This window comes from Phaethon aethereus (genome assembly GCF_964289735.1).
Source record: "Phaethon aethereus genome assembly, chromosome: Z".
Lineage (NCBI taxonomy): Eukaryota > Metazoa > Chordata > Aves > Phaethontiformes > Phaethontidae > Phaethon > Phaethon aethereus.
This window is the reverse complement of record NC_138577.1, coordinates 11,803,670-11,827,204: the sequence shown is the minus strand read 5'-3', so window position 1 is coordinate 11,827,204 and position 23,535 is coordinate 11,803,670. Positions and strand designations below refer to the sequence as shown.

Here is a 23,535-nt window from a genome sequence, read left to right as displayed (position 1 = left end):
GTATGGTATTAAATACTGCACTTGGGTCCAGGCAGGGGCAAGAGGAGGTGTCTTTACAAAACAGGGCTTGGGGCAGGATGGGAGGAGAGCAGAGCAGGCACAGGGACAGCGGGGGACAGCGGGGGACAGCGGGGGACAGGTCTGCAGGGCTCCAGCTCTAAAGGCAACAGCAGAGCTATTCTGCTTTTGTTGAAGAATGAGACAAATGTCAACGGGGGCAATTCCCTGTATCCAACGTGGTTAAAAGTTTGGGGGTGATGTGGGGATGGGATTGGGGCTGGCGAAGGCTCCTGTGGGGTGCTGGGGGGGGGGAAGATGGAGGGGCAGCTCTCCCAGGTGCTCAGTGAGGGGCAGGGGGGGTTTATTGGTGTTTCCTTTTTTTTGCCATTAAAACCCCGTCAGCTCCCTGCTCCCCAACCACACTTGTGAAAGCCACCAGTTCTTCCCTCCATCCTCCCCTCGGAGGGGACTAAGACCCCCCACCCATGCACCCCTCCAGCTTCGCCACGCAGTCAAGAGCTCGGGGGAGCGAGTCCGGTCCTTGGAGGACCCCCTTCTGCCATAGGGGGGTACACAGCTGGGAGCATCATTGCCCTCATCACACCCCCCCCCCCATTTTCATATCCCCTTTTCTCGGTGCGCCGTCACGCTCCCTGTCACCCAGGTGGGCGGCGGGGCGGCGGGCACGTCTTTGGCGTGGGGGGGTTAGCTGTATGAGCGGGTTCCTCGGCTGCGGCGCGGTGCCTGGGCTCGCTTCGCCTTGCTGGGGAAGAGGGGATGGGGATGGGGGGGACAAGTGCGTCTCCTCACTCCAGGCTGGGAGAGGATTTTGTGGCTCCCCAGGGGACGGCGGCAGCTCTGTCCTCCTCCGAAGTGATGGCAAGAAGCGTGATACATCCTCAACGTGTGCAAAATCGAAGAGATAAGAGACTCAACCTGGAAGGGGGGTGGCAGGGTGGGGGGCAGTGGCGGCGGTGGACAGTGGGAGGGCATCTGCGCTGGGCTGCGACGGACAGACAGACGGGCATCTGTGAGTAAGGAGGAGAGGGGTCACTAGTTCTGCTCCGGACCTGGCGATGGCCGGCCAGCGAGGGGACACGCTGAGCTGACTTTGGCCTTTTTCCATAGGGAAATTTGCACCTTCCCAGAACCCGGGTGCCCAAACCCATGACCTCCACCTCCTTGTCCCAGAGTCAGACCCTGCCCAAGGACATTTCTGAGATGCATCTTTGAATTTTTTGTTCTTGGACGATTTTGCTTCTGTCGCTACAAAAAGGCCTTAGGTTTCCATGTGGTTTCTTTGCCTCTTAAAAAGTCAGCAGTGGGAGGCAGGAGGTCTGCTGACAACAAGGCATCAAAGACTGCTCCTTTTGCAGGCTTTGTGGAAAATGTTTGAAAAGCCATTTTTGAGATCTCCACCAGAACACCCAATACGGAAAAGCAGCCAGATTTGGCGCATTTACAAAAAAATGCAAGAAAAACCCAACTGGCTCATTCTCAATGTCCTGCACCCACAGCCTGGTTGGAGCATCCCCTTCCCAACCACCCTGGAGCCCCTGGGGTCCCCATATCCCTGCCCCGCCCTCCCCCCGCTCCCCCCTCCCCCCCCCCCATGTCTCATGCCCCTGGTTTGGGAGATACTCACTAAATAAAGAGGACACCATAGGCAGCCAAGACCAGTCCAGCTGTCCAACATACTGCCACGGCCCCGCTGCCCACCACAGCCCCCTTGTCGCAGATCTTGGTGGTGGGGGGCGGCATGAAAGAAGAGGTGCTAGCGCTCGTTGTCTCTGCGGGGAGGGAGAGCCGATGGCGAGGGGAGCCGGGGCGCCCTGGGATGCGTCCCATAGGGGCAGCCCCTCTCCCCCACCGGTGGGAACACGGCACCGTCTCATCCCCAGACTGCCCCTCTCACTGCCATGCCGTGCTAGGGCTGAGCTGGGAGGCTGGAATGATGAGCCAGGGGATGGAGTGGGCCATGAGACTTTCCCTGCACCAACACTGGATCTACTGCTCGGAGATGCTTGCACCACCAGGCAGAGCGGGCATCCCTCCCAGCCCCGTCCTGCCCAGCCAGGCTGCTCTGCGCATCAGCTCTGTGGGAATTTTGGTCACGACGGCATGGCCAGAAGTACTCAGCGGAGAGCAACCCCCACCCAGGGAGTGCCCTAGACATGGCCGTGGCTGCTGGGCTGGCTTGCAGGGCTTGTCCTCCTCCGTATGGGACGGGATGGGGTGTTTGTCCCCACAGAGGGCTGCAGGATTGTGGGGAGGGCATGGATGGGCAGTCAGGCTGGGGCAACTTCCATCACATCCAGAGGGTCCCCAAGTGCCCCTGGCCAGACAATCTCTGGGAGGCATGCTGGGGGCCACTGTCTTGGCACCTTTCATACCCCACCGAGGTGTCACGGAGACCCTGGACCCTGGCTATCCCCCATCAGCGCTGCATGGCTGCAGCCAGCTGCGTGCACCCTGACAGCGTGTGAGGGACACGTGTGCGAAGGGCACGCGTGCACCTGCATGGGGAGCGGGCAGCTGCCATTTGAAGCGGTATTGGCATTTGGCAGGAAGCAAACCTCAGACCCGGACGCCAGCACAGAGTGCCTGCACTCCTGCGGGGCTTTACCCCCCTGGGCATGGGGGGCTGCAAATCACCGGCGCTGCCCGACGCCCCAGGTGCTCTGCTGGGTGCTGCTTCTGCACGGGGGGTGTCTCCATGCAGGAGGCACTTCTGCCCGTCTGCTGCCGGGCTTGCACCCCCGGCACCCCCACGCAGGGAGCATCACCGGGGCCTGCAGAGGCTCCTGCGGCGCAGGCACGTGCCAGGGATGGAGCTCGCAGCGGGGCGGGGGGTGCGGAGCACCCCTCCTTCCCCACACACACCTGGCCCGCTCACACCAACAGCCCCGACTAGAAGCCTGGCTGCTGCCTGCCTGCCTGCATGCCAGTGCTTCCCCCAGCCCCGCTGCCCGTGCCAGCCAGGGAACCGGCGCAGGGTCCGCTCCAGCCCTTCTGGGAAACGGGCGGCCGATAACGCCCATTTGGACACAGTCCCAGCACTTTCCTAGAAGCAGAGGCTTGTTAACTTTGTGGCTTTTATTTTGAATTGGCATCGCTCCGAGCCATTGCACGGGGTCGGAGGTGTGGAGGGGGTAGGACTGCAGAGGGAGGACTGGAGGGGTGCCGTGCTCCAGGCAATTATTATTACTATTATTACTACTACTACTACTGTTACTACTACTACTACTATTACCCCCAGCTTTGTTGTCACACCCCAAGCATCCTGGTGAGGAGGATGCCGGAGCCAGGTGAGCTGAGTCAGCACCCCTCGGGCCACACTCGCACTCACCACCGGTGGGTGGGGGACACAGGATAAGATGAAGGGCTGCAGCCTCCCCAGGTGCAGGGGGATCTCCTTGGCTGGGGATGAAACTTGCACGGGGCACTCTCAGCCAGGACTCCTGGGTTCTCCCCAGCTGTGGGCACAGCCTCTTTGTACTGGGGGTGGGGTGTGTGTCTCACCTGTGACCTGGGCCTCGGTGGTGAGGTGCTTGGGCTCCTCTGTCCAGGGGGTGGCATGGACGGCCACGCTCCAGTCGCTCCACGTGCCGATGTCGTTGTCTTTGGCTGCCACCTGGATGATGTACTCCTTGCCAGCGTAGGCGTCCGTGATGGTGTGTGATGTCCCGTCCGACAGCTCGACCTGCGGGCAGCGGTGAGGAGGGGAGGGCGGTCAGAGGAACCCCTGGCACCAGGAGGTGTAAGGCGATCAGCTACAGGATGACAACAAGACTTTCGCAGCACTTGGCAAGTGCTACAGGGTTTGGGGCAGAGGCAGAAGCCCAGGACAGGGATGCAGGGTGAGAACGCTCCAGCTGCAGCTAAGCCAAAGGTCTGGTGAGACCCCGTCCTGCTCCCAAACTCGTGGTGCCGGAGTGGAGCAGCTTCCTCTAGAGGTCACCAGAAACTAGCAGATGTGCGGGCAGGCTCTGCTCGGACATGTTGGGACGGCCGGGAGCTGGACATCCGGGCTGGGGGGTGTGCACCCACTTTCTGGGCATCACTGCCAGTGCTGGGAGGAGGCTTCCCCCATCAGCACGCCTCTGGCCACCCTGCTCCTGTGCCTGCTGGCGTCCCACCGGCTTGGCTCGCATCCCTTGGGCTGGGCCCTTGGATAAGGATCAAGCCATGTCCAGCTGCCTTTCCTAGAAAAATTCCCTCTGCCCTGTTGTCACCGCTGCCTGGGCCACGGGAGGTCCTGCCATCCTCCTGGGGAGGTGGCTGCTGGTGGAATGGTTTAACTCCAGACTGTGTCCACACCTTCTGGGATTCTCTGATCTACTTGGAGCTTGGCTCAAAGACAGGTAGGTGCCAGTGCCCGGTAGAAATGCACGCCCATCATACAGCCACCAGTCAGCAAACACACACAGGAGACAGAGGAGGAGGGCTCAGCACCCAAGTGACCCTCTGGGGATGAAGCTGGGCTTGGCCTCAGGGTCCTGCAGGCACAGAGGGGACCAGGGCAGGAGCATCCCACAGAGGCTGCATGGGAGATAGCCCTCCACCCCATCTCTGAAGCTAAGAACAACCACACTGCCAGCTTCATACCCCACCATTCACTGCCTGTGCATGGCACAGAGGAGACGCGGGGCACCCCTCCTCCTCCCCGTGTGCCCTGGCCAACACAAACCACCTCCTCTCCAGACACACGTTGATGATAAAGAACCTGATGGGGATGAGGGATGGTGAGGGTCTGATGCAGCCCATCTGCAAGCGCTGGTGCCCAGCCAGGGGCTCATGCTTGAGCAGAACAAGTGGCATTGCATGGGTTGGGGCAACTTCATAGTGCAACCCATGTGGGGTCCTCCATATCACCCCAGCTACCTAGGAGAAGGTCAGGCACAGGATCCCACTGTCCTGGGGAGCACCAACAGCTGAGTTTTCCTAAGAACTCAGTTCAATGACATGAGCCAAATGGAGCTGAAAACTTCTGCCTGGTCTTTGATCACATCCTGAAACCAAAATAGAGAAAAGCTGCACTGTCGGGATGCCTGCGGGTACCTGGGCCAATGCACCTGCGGAGCGAGGCTGCCCTGGCACTGCGGCTTTACACACGCAGGCATGGTGTGCACGCCAGGGATGTGTCTGACAGCCCGGCCAGCAGCCAGCGTGGTTATTCTCATCGCTCCACTGCGTACCAGGGTACTTGAAAAGCAGGAACCCATCCTGAGAAAGACCCATCCCTTTTCCAGTCCCTCCACTATAGCACAGGCAGCACTCCAGCACAGATTTATTCCCTTTGACAGGCAAACGGCAGCCCCTCCTCAGCTTTTGCAGCCACTCTGGGGGAGCCCCAGGGAAGGGGACACTTTTGCTTTCTTGCTCCAGGTGAGAGCCTTTCCTTCCCTATTCCCTCTCCCAGGGCCACATCCAGCACAGCAGGGTCCTCGGGCTCTGCACTCCCAGCTGCTCACGCTGCCTGGCCCGAGCCCCCAGGAGCCCCACATCTGGAGCACATCTGGAGGCTGGCCTGGCTGGTCACCCCCACCAGCTGCCAGAGAGCAAAGGGCCTCCTGCCAACCGCGAGGCACGAAGCTGTGACCAAACCTTGGCAGGAGAGCAGCACGGAGAAAGGCGCGTGTCCATCTCACCACTGCAGATTTTGGGTCTGGATGGCGAGAGGCTGAGTCCTGCTTCTCCTCGTACCACCGGCTCGGGGCTGACACCCACGGCGCTGGTGGGATGCGAAGAGGGGATGTGGTGGTTTCACTGCAGGGCTTGTGCCAAGCTGAGCTGTGCGTAAGCCCTAAACCACCGTTGGCCAAAGCACCGGCACAACTGGTGCCCGAGTCCATTCCCACTGTCCAGGGGCCACCTTGTCACTGCGCCATGGGTCTCACCGTCCGGTCTGACCCACTGGCATGGGGGCAGCTACTCAGCATGCCTGCCAAGGGGGTCCGAGGTCAGAGCCTGGATGGAGGGAGGCTGGCATGGGGGGCAGATGAGCCCAGTGATCTTGGTGGGGCTCCATGCAGGGTCTCCCTGAGTTTCCAGCACGCCCAAGAGGCTGAGGGCCAGCCCTGGGATCACAGGTGCTGCCTCTTGTCCACATGACAGGGTCAGGCTTAAAGCAGAACTGTTTAGCAGCTCACAGGTCCCTAGCACAGTCTATACCAGGAGGGTGGCTGCTCCCATACCAGGGCTGGGCACAGCCCATCCTGCAGGAAAAGTGTTTTTGACCATTTGACTTATGAGATAGGTGAAAACTGAAATCCTGTGAGGTCTGAGCAGAAGGGAGGATGGGGAAAAGAAGATGAGGAGGATGTTGGTCCCTCCTGCAGGACAAGGCTGTGCATCCTCCAACCCATGGCGGGGGCTTGGCTGAGACCCCATCCCACCAACCCCACCAAGCTCCAGCCCTCCTCAGCCCAGGCCCAAAACCCGAGCTGGATCAGGGTCACACAGAATCACACACAGAATCATTAAGGTTGGAAAAGACCTTTAAGATCATCAGGTCCAACCATCAACCCAACACCTCAGAGGTAATGGGCTTTTGGCACCCACCACTGCACCCAGCAGAGCCGAGGAGACAACTTCTGCACCCTCTTCTCATAGGGACACACCTTCATGGCCCAGGCACCCACGCACAGGCAGGCAGGACAGGAGACCCACCAGGTCATGAATCACCCGGCCCATGCAAAGCACCGTGCTTGGCAGGGCGTCTCCCCGCAGCCTCATGGCACGCTGAGGCTGTCCCTGCCACCCAGACCCTGGGATTCACCATCCCCTGTCTCTGCTGCCGGCTCCGGCCGCTGCTCACGGGCATGCTGTTTGCGGGCACCGCAGGATGGGATGCACATGCAGCGCCGTGCACACCCCACAGCAGAGACCCACCTGCTTGGGATCAGCCCAGCACCGTTTGGTGGCATCCACCAGCTTGGACTGCAATGCCAAAGTGATCAAGCTCCATTACTTCCTAATGACAATTAAATGAAATGAAACCTCACTGGGTGAGCTGCCAGCCCCCTGCAAGCCTGTTTCTCCCAGCTTGGTCTATGCTGGGCTGGGGGTGCCTTGGAAGCCGGGAATGAACACAGGGCTCGGAAAGATGCTGGGGTTACCCCGCCAGTGTGTGGGTGTCTCTAGGTCCTTCAGCACCCTCTGAGCCCCTGGCTGCTCCCTGAGCCCCACAGCAAGCAGGCTGCAGGCAGCCCAGCACTGCTGAGGTTCGGCTGGCCTGGACAGGCTGCTGCTCCATCCAGGGCAGCCCAAAGGGCTCTCCTGGCTGAGCACTTCCCCTTGGGAGCAATTCCTGCCTCTTCCCAGCCGCAGCCAGCCCGTAGCTGAGTGTTTGCAGATGGGGCATTGCAGGCACAATGGGGTCAAGCCTGTTCTGTGCCTGGGGGGCGTGTGTTCCCCCAGGACCCACACTGGAGGACCTGCAAGACCTTCCTTGTAGGACCTGGGAAGACGCTGCTCTAAGCTCCTCTTTAGACGGCAGACAAAAAGGGAAGGCAGAAATGACAGCATCCATCTCTCCCCCCACATACAACATCTGCAAGTGGCACTTCTGAGCTTGGCAGCCGGGGGACATGTCCAACATTTCCCGTGGTGGGTGAGAAAGTCCCTGGGCGAGTGCCCGTGGTTCAGCACAGAAGAGCAGCAGCAGATGGGAAGCACAGGGGAACCAGAGTCCAACTGGACACAGACAGGGAGAGCCAGTGGGGGGGACACTGGGGAGGTCGTGGGGGGATGGATGGACAGACAGCATCAAAGGCAGAGGGAAAAATTCCTTAATCCACGTCTCTGCCACACAGAGACAAAAGTTGGAGGAAGGCTGCACATGGTAATTTTTTTGGCCAGGGGGGTTTGCGTGTTGCTGCCTGCCTTTGTGCACCTGCCAAAAGTCACTCTGGCTGGCTGTGAAGCACTGCCCAGATTAATGAGGGATCAGTAGCCAGTGCGATGCGGAGCTATTAGGATTGGGGGAAAAAAAAAAAAAAAAGGGGAGAGACAGAAAACTGAAAAAAAGCCCTTGAGCACAGTAATTCAGCCGACAGCTTGCTGAAGACAGGGTGGGCTGGGACCCCATTCCCTGCTGTGGCCAGGCACCCCCATCAGCCTGCTTGGAAAGATAATGGGGCTGCCGAGGGACAGCCAGTGCCCACCCGCAGCCCCAGCACCAGGATGAGCCCAGGGGCCGGTGCCACGCTGATGGGATGGGAACAGACACCCAGGGCAGGTAGAGGGGTGGGTTTCACAGTGCTCAGCTTTCTCCCTGTCCATGCTGCTCCCTCCCTGCCCTTGTGCTGGAGGGCTGAGGACATCCACACTAGCCATCCACATCATGCACCCCAACAGGGGCCATCCATGTGTGCCCTCGTCCCAGACCCTGCCCGCAGACTGGTGGCACTGCCTTGCAGTGCTCGGCACAGCAGGAGTTAAGGAAGCCCTTCCCCTCGCCAGGCTCCCCCCCCTCCAGCTCCTGCTGCCCCCAGCCCACCAGTAAAAAAGTCACTGTGCTCTGTTCCCATCTGGGCTCTGCTCCTGGTCCAGTGTGACCAGGTGGCAATTACTTGCGAACAGGGTGATGCGCAGGCAGGACTGAAGCCCAGATGACCTTTGGAATGGGATGGAGGAGAAGAAAACCCCAGCCCTCTCTGCCCCAGCAGCTGGGCTGGGGGCTGGTGTGTGTTGGAAGGAGGTGGAGGGGGAAAAGGGGGGATCAGATGCCTCCTTCTTTGCATCCCACATGTTTGCCAGCTCCCCCACGGTGGCAATGGCTCTGCTTTCCATTCCTTGACACCTCCTGCTCCCCAGAACAGATCCCAGTGTGGGAAGGGGATGCTCCACTGTCAGGATGCTGGTAATGTGAGAACTGGGAGAAGGAAGGGTCACCCCAAGTGGGCTCAATTTCACAGCCTCTTTTCCTGGCAACAAGTGGCCAGATCCTGCCACCTGTCTGCAATGAGTTTTGTAGTGGCTCATGCCACGCAAATAGCTGCTGTTTCAGGTGCCTCTAGTCCCTGCGACTGCAGGGGGATCCCGGCAGGCTCCTGCCTGCCCCGGGGAACAGGCTAAACCAAAAGCAGGAGTCATGCCCAAGCAAGCCGCCCCGCTGCTGGAAGTGCAGGAAGGTCGCTGCAAACAGCCGCTGCAGCCCGCAACAAGATGTTGCCAGCAAAAAAGAAATGTTTTGCTCTTTCCCTTTCAAAGCCACGTCTGGAGAGCAAATAGGTCTGACATTCATTACTAATAAATGAGCCCTCAAATACCTCCTCCTTCCGCAGCGCCACAGGAATCAGTTGGGCTAACCCCAGACAAAACTTTCTGCCCAGACTCTGGAATAACTAAAAGGTTGGGAAAAGTGAGTAACACCCGCCTCCCCGCCCCTTATTCTCTGCCAGCCGGGTAGCAGAGGAGCCCAGCAGGGTCTGAGCTGCGGTCCTTGCTGTCACCCCCCTGCCCGAAAAGGCTGCTGTGCCGCTGCCGCACATCGCTCAGCCCTGCTGCCGGTCTGGGAGGACGAGTTATCGCAGCGCTCCTCTGCAGCCTGGATTGTGTCACACCAGATGCGGCCGAACGGCTCCCTTCTGGCTTAAAATAAAGAGCATCTTTGGAAGGGGAGCTGTAAGCTCGTGAATAACGGGACTCTTCCTCCCCTCGCCTCCTGCCATGTGACAACAGGCGCAGCTCGCTTTCGCTGGCGGCTGCGGGGAGGACGGCATGGGGGATGCTCAGGGCGCTCAGCACCAGCGCTAACGCTGGCATCTGCGGCCGGTGGCCGCATTTACCACGCTGATGCAGTGGGCGGGGGGTGAAAGCAGACATGCAGCTCGTGCACGGGCATGGCGGGGCACAGGCACCTGCCGGGCATGGTCTGCGTGCAGGCAGGGAAAGCTGAGCTTGCCGGCGCCGTCCTACCTGTGTGTGGCTGTGCGAGCACGCAGGCGAGCACACGCACACAGGTGCGTGCATGTGTGCTCTGCTGCTCTGTGGCATCTTTATGGTTGCCTTTGGAGGCCTGATCCTGCTGGGTGTTCAGTATTTTTAGGTTTTTTAATTTATTTATTTTTATGCACTAGCACTGCCCAAGGGGGCTGAGAGCACCCAGACAGAGCCAGCCAAAGGTTCCGAGCCTGGCTGCATCCCTGGAGGTGGGAGGCAGATGGAGAAGGTGATTTTCTGAGCATTTCCCATGTCCGTGCTCCTCTGAAGCACCCTCTGCTGCAGCCCTGCCCATCCCACGCTGAGCTGCGAACGACATTATTACAGCCTCAACATTTTGTTCCCACCTATTAATTTTTTTTTTTCCCCCCTTCTTTTTTAATCACTGACTTTGCAGCCGGGAGGGGAAGGGAGAGAAGTGCCGCAATAAAAGCTACCAGGCGTGAAGCTGTAACCCAGCTCGCTCAGGGTGACCTCCCTGCCAAGGTTGCCTTGCAAAGAGGGGGAGCACAGGCAAAGCAGCAGAGGCATGGGGGGGATGCGAATGGGCGCAAAGAAGCGCACCCGCTGCAAAGTGACATTGCTGCCGCGCCGGTGGGGATGCAGCTGCGTCAGGCGGTGGCACTAATTGACTTCCCAGGCTCCATCCCCTCCCCTTGCCCGTCGCAGGCAGGATACGCATTAGCAGGCACTTTCAGGTTATTTCAGGCTGCCCCAAGGCAAGAACTTCCAGAGATAGCCTGTGGGATTCACCTATTTGACTGAAAAATGTTGCTTTGCCTTGGGAGATGAGCCTGAGCCCACCCTGGCAGCCACCCCAGAAACATGAGTGATGGTGGCTGGCACAGAGGATCACACCCTCCTCACAGTAACGAACCCAACCACTAACTATTTGCCAATACCCACGAATTGCCCACTCTTGTCCCCAGATCCCCATCATGTGCCCAGATCAGACCAGCTCAGCAGCAGAGCTGGCACTGCTGCCTGCACTGGGGGCTCTGTGGCCCCAGATCCTAAAATCCTGGGATAGTGGGAGCACCTTTGCTTGCTTTTCCAAAGAAAAACGTTTCCAGCCTTTGCAAATGCTCACGGACGTGGCTCTAATGCTTCCAAAACAGAAGAGAAAGGAGAGAACCCAACCACATTATTAGCTTTAAATATCTCATGACCTTTTACTGCAAATCTCAAGATCCGAGGCACAGCCCGCCTCACGGTTCGTTAACATTTCATGTTGTCAGCGTGGCCAGTGGGTTCAATTAGACTTTGCGACAGCATCTGCAAATTGCTGGCAACCCACCAGAGGAAATCCTCCCTCGGCCTGGCCGCCAGCTCTGATTCTGCTAGAGAAATGCCTTTTGAGCCTTGCCATGTTCCTGGGACATGCACTGAGTTGGTCAGTGCTCAGTGCATGAGATCTTCCCCCCAAAACTGGGAAAAGGGGAGATCCTGCTCCAGAAAACACTACAGTGTGGGAGAAAATTGGGTGCAAGACCTGCCCTTGGGCCCCACAAAGATGCTCAGGACGGTGCCTGGCCACCCGCCTGCTTCTAGGGGTGAGCGTGCAGATGTGCTTGCGGGGAGATCGCATGTGTGAGCGTGGCAATCGCTGCTGTTGCGAGTTAACTGAAGGAGCCTGTAAAACCAGAAACAGGCTATTAGCAATCCATTAGGAAAGGGTATCCAGTTCCAGCCTAGGTAAGCCATTAGAGGAACATCTGAGAGCATTAGAAGAGCTCGCTTGGGGCCAGGATGGGGCTATAAAACAGAAGAGGAAACCACGCTAATCTGGCTTGAATTACAAACTTAAAAGCAGGAGAAAAATAAAGGATACCCTAAACATTTAATGTTTTATATTTAGGAGACAGAAGCAGAGATTCTGCCAAAAGGAGAGAATAAAAAAACCTGTTTAGGCTTCAAGTATCCCATCTCTCTTCTGGCAGCAGAGAAACCACCAGCCCCTCTTCCAGAAAGGGAGGAGCATGACTTTAAAGTTGGTTGAGTTTCAGAGTGAGCTCGGTGCTGGTGGGGCGCAGGGGAGCTGGTGGCCACCCAGCATGACGCGATGTGACAGGTCTTCATCCCAAACAGCTGGGAAACGCCGGTGCCCAGGTTCGAGGGAGCTGCTGCACTATGATGCAAGGAGCATCAAGCACACGCGCACGCCCCGCCGCACGCTTACGTGGAAACTCGTCATCGTCATCATCTCTCCACAATAATAATTCCCAGAGCACGACATAATTCCCAGAGCAAACTGCGATACGAGAGCTGCTAAGTGGCCTGAGCGGAAAGGTGCTGCTGAGCAGGGAGGGGAAAGGGAGCACAAACAGCACACTGGGGCTCAAACCCACCTTTGCAAAGTGCTGGGAAGGGGATGAGGGTCTTCCCACAGCTCTGGGTCAGCCTCAGACATTGCTTGAATGGGGGGGGTGCTTGGGCCTTGCCTGGCTCCCTCTGCGGGGGGAAACTGCATTTATGGCTAGCTCGTGCAGCGGCGGTCTCGGCAAGATCCACTGCTCCCGCCACGGACAGCTTCATCTTCTGGTGCCGAGCCCTGGCATTATTAAAATCTTGAAAGGAAGAGCCTGGGAGAAAGCAGATGCTGATTGAATCAGGCCCTATGGTATTCGACAGCTCGACATCCATCTGATCCTATTAGTGCTGGTGCGGTCCTGCCTGCCGAGGTGCTGTGCATAAATCAGACCCTGCAACGAATGGGAGGCAGCGGGGAGAAAGGGGTGCTGCTGCTCCTGCCAAAAACACCACGTGCCAGCGGGGCCTGGATGGATGTTCATGGCTCTGGGCAGTCCCCGGTGCTCCCTTGCAGGCTTGATCCGGCAGGGATGCCGGGCTTCCCCCAGGGCTGCCAAGGGGGTGGCAGGAGATGTTTAAAACCCAGAGCTGGTGCGTGGGTGTGTGGCCACACGGAGGCAGGGACGGGGCTTGGCGTGGGGTCCAGGGGCGCATGGGGATGTGGTTACCCAGCTCCTCCTGGCTGGCGGTGAATTCTCCTCTCCCCGCTGGGCTCCCACGCGGTCCCGCTGTCAGCAAAGCAGGTTGCGTGCAATGGCTTTTCTGTGCCAGCAGCCGATGGGGACAGCTAGAGCAGAGATAAGGGGGCAGCTTGTGGCAGGAGACTTTCACCTCAGCAAGAATTAAGACATGCCTGTGCAAGTGTGGGTCCTGCTGCTTGCCCGCTGCATCCTCTCTCAGGTCCCTTCGAGGGGAGACCCAACACCACCACTGCGGGACGAGCTGGGTGGTTGAGCCAGGCTTGGCCCCACCAGACCATCCCCTTCCCTCTCCTGGCTGGATTGGAGCGGGGCAGGGACACACTCAAGGTCTCAAGAAGCAACAGGTCAAGCAAAGCAGAGCTCAGGGTGGCTTGGGCATGTTCCCGGCATGCTGGCATCGGTGTGATTAATTTTTGGGTGCAAACCCCTGCATTTTCAGGTTGCCCAGCTGGTCTAAGCAAACTAAGTACGCCAAGGGGATCTGGGGTCAGAGCAGCTCTGGCTGCTGCAGTGTTGCCATCCCCTGGTGTTCGGGAGCTGATTGAATTAGGCTTCGCAAATAATTCATCTGATGAATAGTGTCAGTTTTCCTCAAATCATCCACAAATCAGATTTTTCATTACCCAGCTGGCAGGGCAGAGAGTCAGAAAACAAGGCTGGTACCTCACTCACTGAATGCTTGCACTTGCTCATTGAGCAAATTATTCCCCAAACATACTTTTCCATCAGCCAGTGACATGTGTCTCAAGGGGATATTGATTAAAAGCAGAAGATGAACTTTTCCCAGCCCTCCTTGCACCCACCATGAGGGCTGGTACCTCCACAGTTCAGGGTATCTTTAAACAGGAGAAATCAAGTTTTTACCGCCCTAGAAGTGCCTTTTCCAGCCAGGGTAACCCTGCGGCCAGTGTCACCAGCACCTCCATGTATTTCCTACCATCGCTGCCTGCCCAAGAGCACTGATGGAGAGGCCACACTGGCCCCGCAGAGGCCCCGCGGTGAGGGGACTGGCATGGCTTGACCCCGCGAATATGGTACCTAAATAGCCAGTGATGGAGGGACCGGCCACCCCAAGGGTCTTGAGGCTGGGGGCAGCTCACCGGCTGTCCCACCATTTTTGGATGCAAACCCCTGCACTTGCAGGGTCCTTGGCTGGATCAGGCCGTGGCAGGGTAAAAACATCAGCTTTTCCCACAACAGTTTCACACCTTGAAAAAACTGACGCTGTGTTTGGTATTTCCCATTAATCCTTCCCCTTTTTTCACAGCTTCTACAATTTGAGCATTTATCCCCCTAGGTGAAAAAAAAAATCCACAGCCAACTGATGCCCAAACTCTGCCTTTGCTTTCCTACCCCTCGGGATGCTCCACGGATACACTCCCGCTCCCAGGAGGGAAGCGAACGGCAAAGAGACAAGCAGGAAAATCCTCTCCCAGCCCTTCTCAGATTTTCAAAGCCATCAGCAAATGCTTCAATCTGAAACACGACCTGCGGCACTGCCTCTTCAAAAAACCCAACCAATGCAAAAAGAAGTCGCTGAGAGACCAACATCTTGCAGAGACATGAGCAAAGCCTCCCATCGCCTCTCTCAGCTGCTTCTCTCCCAAAGAGCTGGCTGGCAGAAAACCCCACTTGCCTTCACGACGCAGATGAGTTCCCTGGGGACTGAGTGCTGCCTCCTATTTGTCTTTTTATTTTTTTAGCAAAACAGTTTACCAAGCAAAGCACCTGACTGGCTTTCGACTGGCCCAGCTCAGCACAGAGGGGATGCTGGATGAGCCATGCCAGTGTAGCAGCACCTCTCCTCAAGTGGCAGATTGCTTTCCTTCACAAGCTGAGCATGCAAGAGCACACAGAGGAAAAAAAAAAAAAAAAAAGCCTATTCGTTATCTTCCTGCAGCTAACAAATGATATCTGTCCTCCGGGCTGCCAAGGATTTCACTGACTATTTTTTTTTTTTAAAGAAACAAGAAATAAAAGTAAGAAAGACGATAACATTGCGGCAATTGCTTCACGACTGTGCTCTGAGTTACGGCGAGCGGTATTTTATCTTCAGTTCAAAATCTAAATGTGGCAGAATGTGGTGACATTTATACTTTAAATGCCTTTCACATCTCATTGGCAGGTTTTATATAGAACATATGTATGGAAAGTAGATACGGGCTGAGGATGAAAATGCGGAGTGGGGAGAGCCTGCAGAGCCATTTGCAGGCAGAATGTGAGTTAAAAGAAAGACTGAGAGGAAGAGAGACGAGAGGAGAGACAGAGAAGGAGAGGAACAGGGTCTGGGGTGCCTAGGCAGTAAACAGACATTTTTTTGGCCCCTGACCACTTGTTCACAGTGCAGCTTGTTCCCAGGCACCAGCTCCCCCTGCTCCCTCCCGTCCCGGCCAGCTCAGCATCGCTTACGTGTTGCCACTGGTCCAGGATGAGGGGCCGGTACCGCAGGAAGAACTTGAGCGGGAAAGACTCAGGGTCAGGCCAGGACGAGGGGTTTTGCCATGAGACCTCCAGCCTCCGAGGGTTATTGGGCACAGGTTTGGCCACCACGCTCTCTGGAGGGTCCGGCTTTACTGGAAGAGAAGAAGGTGACTGGTAAAGCTTTGTGTGTTGGCAACCTTCCTTACACTCCTTGGCATAACTGGCTGGGCTTTGCACCGTGTGCTTTGCAAGGGGAGCAGCCAACACGCAAAAAAATCTTTCTTCCAAACTGATGTAAACCATGACAATCACCTTTTCTTGTCCAGGGCAGTGGTACAGCTGTCCTGGCTCAAAATAACCATTGTCAAGGAAGTGCCAGTGCCTTGAGACCCACAGAAACAACCTGGCTAGGGCACAGAGCATCCCTCCTCCCCAGGGCTACTTGGGTTGGGGCGAGGAGCCCACCAAGCCCAAATCCAGCACTTTCCTTGCACCTCTTGATTTCTGGGAGTCTGACCCACAGAATTTGGCCCTTGGGTTTAGGGCTGGAGTACTGGGGATTCAAAGCATTGGCACATCGTATTTGTCAAGGGTGAAGGACTGCTGTGGTCACCTTCCACCCAAGGTATCTCTCAGACCTGGTGTGCTTTTGGGATATGGGGATATTATCTTGCTACTTGACAAGTATTTCAAGGAAATATTAATTGGCTGCGAGCTGTGCAACATGCTTTGAAGTTGCAGCTACTTTTAGAGTGCTGGGAGCAAAACACAGTCAGGCTGTGATGAATGGCATTGCCTGTTGCAGAGCAAGCCTTGCTCCTCACCAAGGGTTTCCTCACCTCCTGATAGCTCAAACTCCCAGTTTGCAACAGAAAAGCTACAAGAAGGCTGAGATTTTGGTACACCCATGCTTCTGCTTTTCTGATGGCCAGGAAGGAGCTTGGCATGGGCAGCTGGGCACACAGCTGTGGCTGGGGTGGACGAGGGCTCTCTGTTCACTCTAAGAAAAGCAATGCACATGAATTGTGCACATGAAGTCCCAGGAGGGCTCTTAACCCCCTCCAAAGTCCACGTGCAGGCCAATGGATCCCTCCTGGCCTGAAAATCTCTGGACTGAGTAATGGTCCCCTGGCTATGACCACCTCAAGCAGCAGCTTGTGAAGGTGTCAGCATCAAACTTCACTCCCAACCATTGAGGAGGGATGCTGGGGCCATGGGGAAGCCCCTCCCTGCCTGGTAGAGCTCAGAGGTCTTCTCCTCCATGCTGACCCCAGGGGTTCACCTGCTGCAGGTGAGAGGTGATGACCACACAGGGGCTTTGCCTCTCCTGGGAGAGGAAGGAGGCGGTGGTGGCAAATGAGCTGCTCTCTCGCTAGCCTGCCTGCCTGCTTGCCTGCAGTCCTTCCCTATGCATGAAGGTCATCTCTCCCTCTGCTTGAAGCTACATGGGACCAGGTGCTGATGTGGGGCCAGTCTGCTGCAAGTGGAGTGTGTGTGCTGTTTGCTGCCATCTCTGCTCCAGGACGATGTTGGCATCACAGCAACTGTCCCCATGAAGACACCTTCCCTGCACCTTGCTCCTCTGATGAGAAAAAAGCCTGTGATGGTTTCAAACACAGTTTCTTGGCTGCAGGTTAGGCAGAGGTGGGTCGCTGAAATGAAGCCACAGACCAACCAGAATTGGCCCTGCTCTCCCCCAAAACATAGCACACCACCACCTCCCTCTCTCCAGCCCTCCTGCTCCACACCCTGGCACACACCCTGCTGCAGTCCTTCACCGTCATGTTCCCCACCGCCCTGACAGCCCCTCCGGCCTCCCATCGCCTTTCCTGTGCCCGTGGTGGGTGGAAGGGAGGGCTGGACAGCTTCCTCCATCCCCCCTGCACCTGGTGCTCCCGGGGGCTCGAGGAGCGGCTGGTGAGCAAGCATCCATGGGCCTGACCACGGGTGCCTAGTGCCACCTCCCAGCCCCCACTGACCCCTCTCCGTGGCAGGACAGGACACAATTTTCCATTTACAGCTTTATCCTCAGCAGGAGGGAAGACTTGCTGGGGCTGCGCCGCGCTGAACTGCTCCAGATGGCTGTGCAATTCCTCCGCTTGCTTTGAGTCCCCGGGCTTGGGCTGGATGTCAGCTTCCACCCATAGGGACTTGGAGTCCAAACGCGTATGGGAAAGTATAAATCCACTGCTGGCTCGGCGGGCTTGGTTTGCAAAACAAAAGTCTGTTCGGCTGAACAAATGCAGATGACTGCGAACTGCGGCTCTGCAGCACGTGGGAAGGAAAGCGCTGGGGATGGACACGATGGGATACTCCCTGGGGTAACACAGGGAGCCTGGCCCTGATTTTTGGCGTGCCAGCCTGGACAGACAGCAGAGGGATGCTTAAAGGCTGCTGTGCCAGGCAGGGCACAGGTGCTGGGGCAGCAGTGAAAGATGCTACTGTGGTGGGTTGGAGGAAAAGAAAAAAAAGATGCCCTGACACTGCGGTGGAGTCACCCGCCCGCTTTGCAGGGACGTGACCCCCAGCCCCACTCCTGTGGGTTGGAGACCGTCCCTGGTGCGCAGAGCGGGGCTGCCCTGGCTCCGAGCGAGCATGGCAGCGCCCAGCCATTGAAGGGGGCTGCGCTCCTGGCTGCGGCAAGCCTTCTCGCGGTTAATGGGAAAACCAGCAGTCCCTGCTACCTCCCCATGTGTCCCCCCATCCACGGGACTCCTGCCCAGGCTAGAAAGCGCAGCAATGCCAACCCCTCCAAAAGCACAAAGCCGAAGCCTGCTCCTGCCACGTCCCTCCAAGGCAGTGGGGATGCAAGAGCCGGGAGGGGGGCCCGCAACTCCGCAGCTGGTCCAGCAAGGACAGAGATCTACGTCTTTTAGGACAGGCCTCATTACGCTGTGCTCACCATGGGGGACATCGGGGCCGGTCCCATAGGGGCCAGTCCCATAGGGGCCAGCTGAGGCGCGAGGGGAGACATGTTGTGTCCAGCTCCCCGACTTCTATGTGACCTTGAGGGAGTCCTCTATCCTCTGCAGCCCGCCGGGTCCCTGCGCTGCGCACGGGGACGAGCGCTCCTCCGTCCCCAGCCTTTGTCTGCCTCCATTTAGCCCGCACAGCGCGAGGCAGGGGCTGTCTGGCTGTACATCAGCCAGCATAATAGAGCCCTGTCCACAGCGAGGGCCTGCAGGCAGTAACCTAATAAAAGCAATAATAGTAATAATAATAATGGACGATGGGCATTAGGCTGAGTACTGGTTAAGTGGCTACAAACCCAGATGTAATATTACCCCGCAGAGCTGAGGGAGCATCATCAGACATTCCTGGGAAGGGGACTTGGCTGGGAGGCGACTCACAGCTCTTCCCGCTTGGTTTTCGGCTGCCGTGTCCAAGCGAGGGCTTGGCGTGCAAGAAGAGCTGTGGCGAGCGGCTTTTCCTAAAGGCTCTGCGCGCTCATGCTTAACTGCGAGTCTTTAGCTACCCATCGCCCCTGGCTGTTGTTAGACACATCTTGAAACGAAGCCGGCGGTTCAGCAAGGCAGCCGAGACCCTGCAGCATGGAGGGGCCCGTCGCCCATGCCGTCTCTCCGATGAGCGCTAAAATGGATCCCTTGCGGCCGTTAAATATCCCCTGGCATTTTCCACGAGCAGAGGGATATTAAACTCCATGTCTTAGCCAAATGTCAGTCTAGGTAATTTAATTCTGCCTCCCTAAGTAGTATGAATTGAGCTGACCTTCTGCCTAGGCAACTGTACACCCCTGTTCAGAGACTCTGAATTTTGTACAGACACAGGCATGTTTGTCCTCATGCAGCCCCTCTAAGACACTCTGTGTCTTAATTGCCCCAGAGCCAGAGCTGGGAGCATCAAATGACCTTCCCATGGTCACACAAGGGATGTGTGGCAGACCTGGGGAAGGCACCCATGGCTGCAAGGCTCCATCCAAGGCTGCCGTCCTCCTTTTAATGCTGTGCATCTTGTCCTCCTAATTTGCCCCAGGCTTACACTAGGAGAAAGGCAATGAGGTGGGATGCGGGTGTTGCAGCATGGTGGTGATGTCCCTGCCTTCCTGGGAGACGCATGCACCGGCTACCTGGTTCTTGGGCTGAAACACAAGCGAGGAAGGTGGGGTTGTGTCCTGGAGGGCCACAAATGTCCCCATGCTGTCCCAGCCATCCCGAGGGAGGTGGCAGCTCCTGACACACCACCTCACTCCTCCCTGGCACCCTCCTCTGCCTCCAGGCCCTCTCCCACCTCATCCTGCCTTGGGCTGGAGCCCTGATGTCTGCAGGGCTTTGCAAAACCTTGCCCTCCCCACGCTCGCCTTTATTAATATTGATACCTTTGCACAAGACGTAATTATGAAAACAATTTCCAGGAGCAAGATGAGGAGGAAGGCAGCCTGGATCTCCTACCGATGAGAGATGGGGGTCAGAGGGCTGGAAAAGCTTTTCCAGTCATCATTGAAAATGACAATGCCGAGTGACCCCTCGCAGTTGGCTGCTTATAACCAGCACGGCACAACCGCCAGCAAGGCATGGGCTCGGGACAGCAAAAGAAAGTACCAGTCATTTTCCACTCAATTAGAGCCCATCTTCTGAGCAGCTGGGGAAGGGATTTTCTGCTGGGCGCTCCAGGGAGGGAGGAAGGAGAGAGGAAGCAGAACCAGAGGAGGTCACGCCTTCCCAGGGGGATTTTTGTGTTTGCCCAGGCTGGGTGGGTGGTCTGTCCCAGCAGTGGGTCTGCTCCTGGCTCAGACGGTGCCAGCAGGGAGAGCTGCCAGCCCTGCACTGCTCTCGCATTGGCTCCCGGCTGCTCCGTCCCCGGCAGGGCACGGGAGCAGAGCTTCACGTCTGGGGCTTAACGTCCATGCGGAAGGTGTGATGGTTTTCTCTAGGCTAAGGAGAAAACACAAGGCAGGCTCTGACATTCCCAGCCCTGGGATTTTAGAAGCATCATCATGCAGTCACTTGTTGACACCATTTCAGGAGGATGCGTGCACACGTCGCAATGCTCCCACGCAGCATTTTTCCAACGAGCCAATGCAATGGCGTTGTCCTGAGACATAGGTTTTCCACCCCTCCATCTAGCAGAGTGAAACCCAGCACAACTTCCAAGATAAGATCTCAGCCCAGCTGATGCTGGTAGAGATCCTCAGGGAACTTTCTGTGTGCTAGATCCACGCTGCCAGCACCCACCACGCTGGGACACAGCCCCGGGTGTACAGCTGCAGAGAAAAGAGCCAGAAGAGACACTGAAATGCAGAAGCTTCTGCAAGGAGAGCAGGCAACCCAGGGTTTTGAGTGGCAAAATACACTAATGCAGCGCACTTGTTTTAATTGGAAACACCGGGAGAGCGGAAGGAGAAGCTCTGTTCAGGGTAGGTGGCTGTTGACCGGCAGCAGATGAGTTCATCCTGTAAGGACTGCTAAGCCTGCTGGTTGTCTGCTTGAACATTCAATCACCACCACATCTATGCTGCTTCTGCACAGTGGCCGTACCGAATCCTGAGGAGGAGAATTCCATAGCTGTACAGAACGTGGAGATTTTAAGGCCACTAGATATCGAAGTGTTTATGGGAGCGTGCTGGCTGCGGGGTGCAGGACACGGCCCTTCCTACTGGCACTGGCCCTTCATCCCTTCCCCAGGTGCCATCCTGGAGGGTATTAGAGCATCTGCCATGTGGTGCTGGGGGTCTCACCTCCCACCCCAACTGCCGGGACGTGTCCAGGCACCCTGCAGCCCTGCAGGCACCCTTGCAAGAGGCAGCGATATTGCACCCTTGCTGACGGCCGGCCCGGGGCAGTGCTGGCCTCGCTCACCGCTCCTCTGACCGCGGCTCAGATCAAACTGCTGGGCTGGATCTGGCTTGTGGTGGTGCTGGGATGCCCGGGGCTTGCAGCTGGGTGTGTTTCCCAGAGGGATTGCCCTTGTGTGCTGGATAGAGGACCAGATGTTTGGGAAGCCAGGCAGGGCATGGGTGGGATGCGTATGTTACAGGACAATGCCCTGAACTCCTGCAGGAGGGAATGCAAGGAACTTGGAAAATGCAGCTTAATTGCTGCCCCAGGCCCTGCAGGCTGGACGTTACCGTCATTTTTTAAGGAGTGTATCTTCCACAAACACAACAATTTCCATTTAAAGGCACCCAAGTGACTGAAACTCCACCACTTTCCTGCCAAGCCTTGTTATCAACGTTCGCAACGCACTGACAAATACAAGCTTCAGATATGGACCGCAGCTGCAGGGACATGGCAGGACAGACCCTGCTCCAAAGTAATTTCCCTGCTCTGTTCAGAGCTGGCACCTTATTTCTTGTTTGATGTTTTCCAGGATTTGGGGTAGAAAGGGAAAATCTGGGATAGCAGTGGAGCTCCTCTTCTTGCATTAGGGCACTTCCAGACACTCCGGACTGGGACATGCAGCACATCGAAGGCAAAGACTGACTGCTGGCTGCACTTCAAGGATTCACTTATTTGTTTTTCTGGTCCAGTAATTGCCACATGTAACCAGCAAATTGTTTTTCGACGCGTTCCTGAACTCTATTATCTCCCATTTTTCCTGTTCTTTGAGGATGAACAGTCTCGTCACAGCACCGGCTGTAATCCGGCTTTGGCTGGTGGCAAAAGCGCTGTGCCCAGTGCTCTGCTTTGCCGTGTTTGGCACTGAATTGCTCGGTCCACGCCAGTCCTTCACAGTCAGAGGAGCATCTGCATGGTGGGTCTGGACATGGTTGGGCAGCATCCCGGCGGCACAGACACCCTGGTCCCCAGTGCGTGCTGCTCCTTGCCCCACACTGCACAGCATCCTCTGCCTGGGTAGGGCAGTGAAGAGGTGCAAAGCAGGGAACAAGTTTTTTTAGGAGCATTTTAGGTGGAGGATGACTTTGGGAGGGCTTTATCCTGGTTAGGCATGGAGGGAAGAGGATGGCACATTTTAATTTCTCTTCCAGTCCTAATTCCCATGACTCTGTTTCCAGCACAAACACCAAACCTCTCTTTTAGGAACACTCATAGGGGCAAAAAGAACATTTGGACCACACCAGTTTCACAGCCCTCTGCTCTGGTACATAACAGCTGCTTCCCCAGCCCTAAGCAGGGAGGAGCTCAGTGACCACGGGAGACCTGGACCAGTGGGGATGGGACCAGGCAGGACACCAGGCCACTGACGGGACCAGCATGGGGGCTGCCTGTGGGCATCCTGCCTGGCTCCCCCAGGATGCTCAGGTGCCAGCAATCAGTTACAGTAGGGCCATAAGAATCAGAGGCATGGGGAGGATGCCAGCGTGGCTCAGACCCCAGCTCCATCTCATGCATGGGTAGGCAGAGGGTCCCCTTGGAGAGCCTGCCCCTCCCCCGGCTCCAGCAGGGCCATGCTGCATGCAGGGCAAGCCAATCCCAACACCGTCTCGGAGAGGCCAGTTGCTGCCGCGGAAGTTACCTATGGCGAACTCGTCAAAGGTGAGAGTGGTGGAGTTTTTGCCCAGAGCATTCGTGACTGTCAGAGTCACCTTGTACTTCACTGTCGAGAAGAGCTGGAGGTATCGGATGTGACACCTGTTTTTGGGAAAGACATCCTTCTCACAGACCATCTCCCTCGTGCCGTGTCTGGAAAGCAGAAGCGAGAAGAGGTGTTACCCATGGAGCCGTGCTTAAGGTGGGGATGCACCCATGCCGCTGGAGGGAGGAGGCAGAAGGAGCAGCGCTGTGAACCTGCTTTGCTGGTGATCCCCATGCACCAGCCTCTGCCGCAGCCAAAGGGCTGCTTTCCTCCTGCTGCGGAATTTTGCAGGCTCATGTGTATAATGCTTTTTCCCAAGCCTGGACAGAGACTGCGGTGAATGTCCTCAGGTTGGCCCCAAGAAAAGGATGAGACCCTGCTGGGGTTGGGATTGGCTCTGTGCCTCCTGTGAGAGGAATGGGGTCTCCTTTTTGCTGGTGACACAAGCCCCAGAAGGTAACGCATGGCACCAGCCTGTAAAAGGGCTGTGCCAGGACCTGAGCACAGGGTGGAGGAGGATGCCATGCTATGGCCAGTTCTAGGTGAGGCACACTGCTACTGCCTGGCCACAGCCAGTGCATGGTAGAAGCTGAGCTAAATGTCCCAAAAACCAGAGGGCACAACCTCCACTGTGAACAAGTGCTGCAGAGAGGATGGGACT

The 23,535-nt window shown here is 57.0% G+C and overlaps 1 protein-coding gene across 1 annotated transcript in view; it reads right to left on the bottom strand.

Annotated features, from left to right (window-relative positions):
* Positions 1 to 1,644: 1,644 nt before the first annotated feature.
* CNTFR (ciliary neurotrophic factor receptor) overlaps positions 1,645 to 23,535 on the bottom strand; it is a gene marked incomplete at both ends in the record, with an annotated part of 85,733 nt that continues 63,842 nt past the window's right edge. Inside the window, 4 exons of the mRNA XM_082013680.1 lie at positions 1,645 to 1,790; positions 3,523 to 3,703; positions 15,369 to 15,532; positions 22,815 to 22,981. Of these exons, the coding sequence (XP_081869806.1) occupies positions 1,645 to 1,790; positions 3,523 to 3,703; positions 15,369 to 15,532; positions 22,815 to 22,981 (658 nt within the window). The remainder of the gene's footprint in view (positions 1,791 to 3,522; positions 3,704 to 15,368; positions 15,533 to 22,814; positions 22,982 to 23,535) is intronic.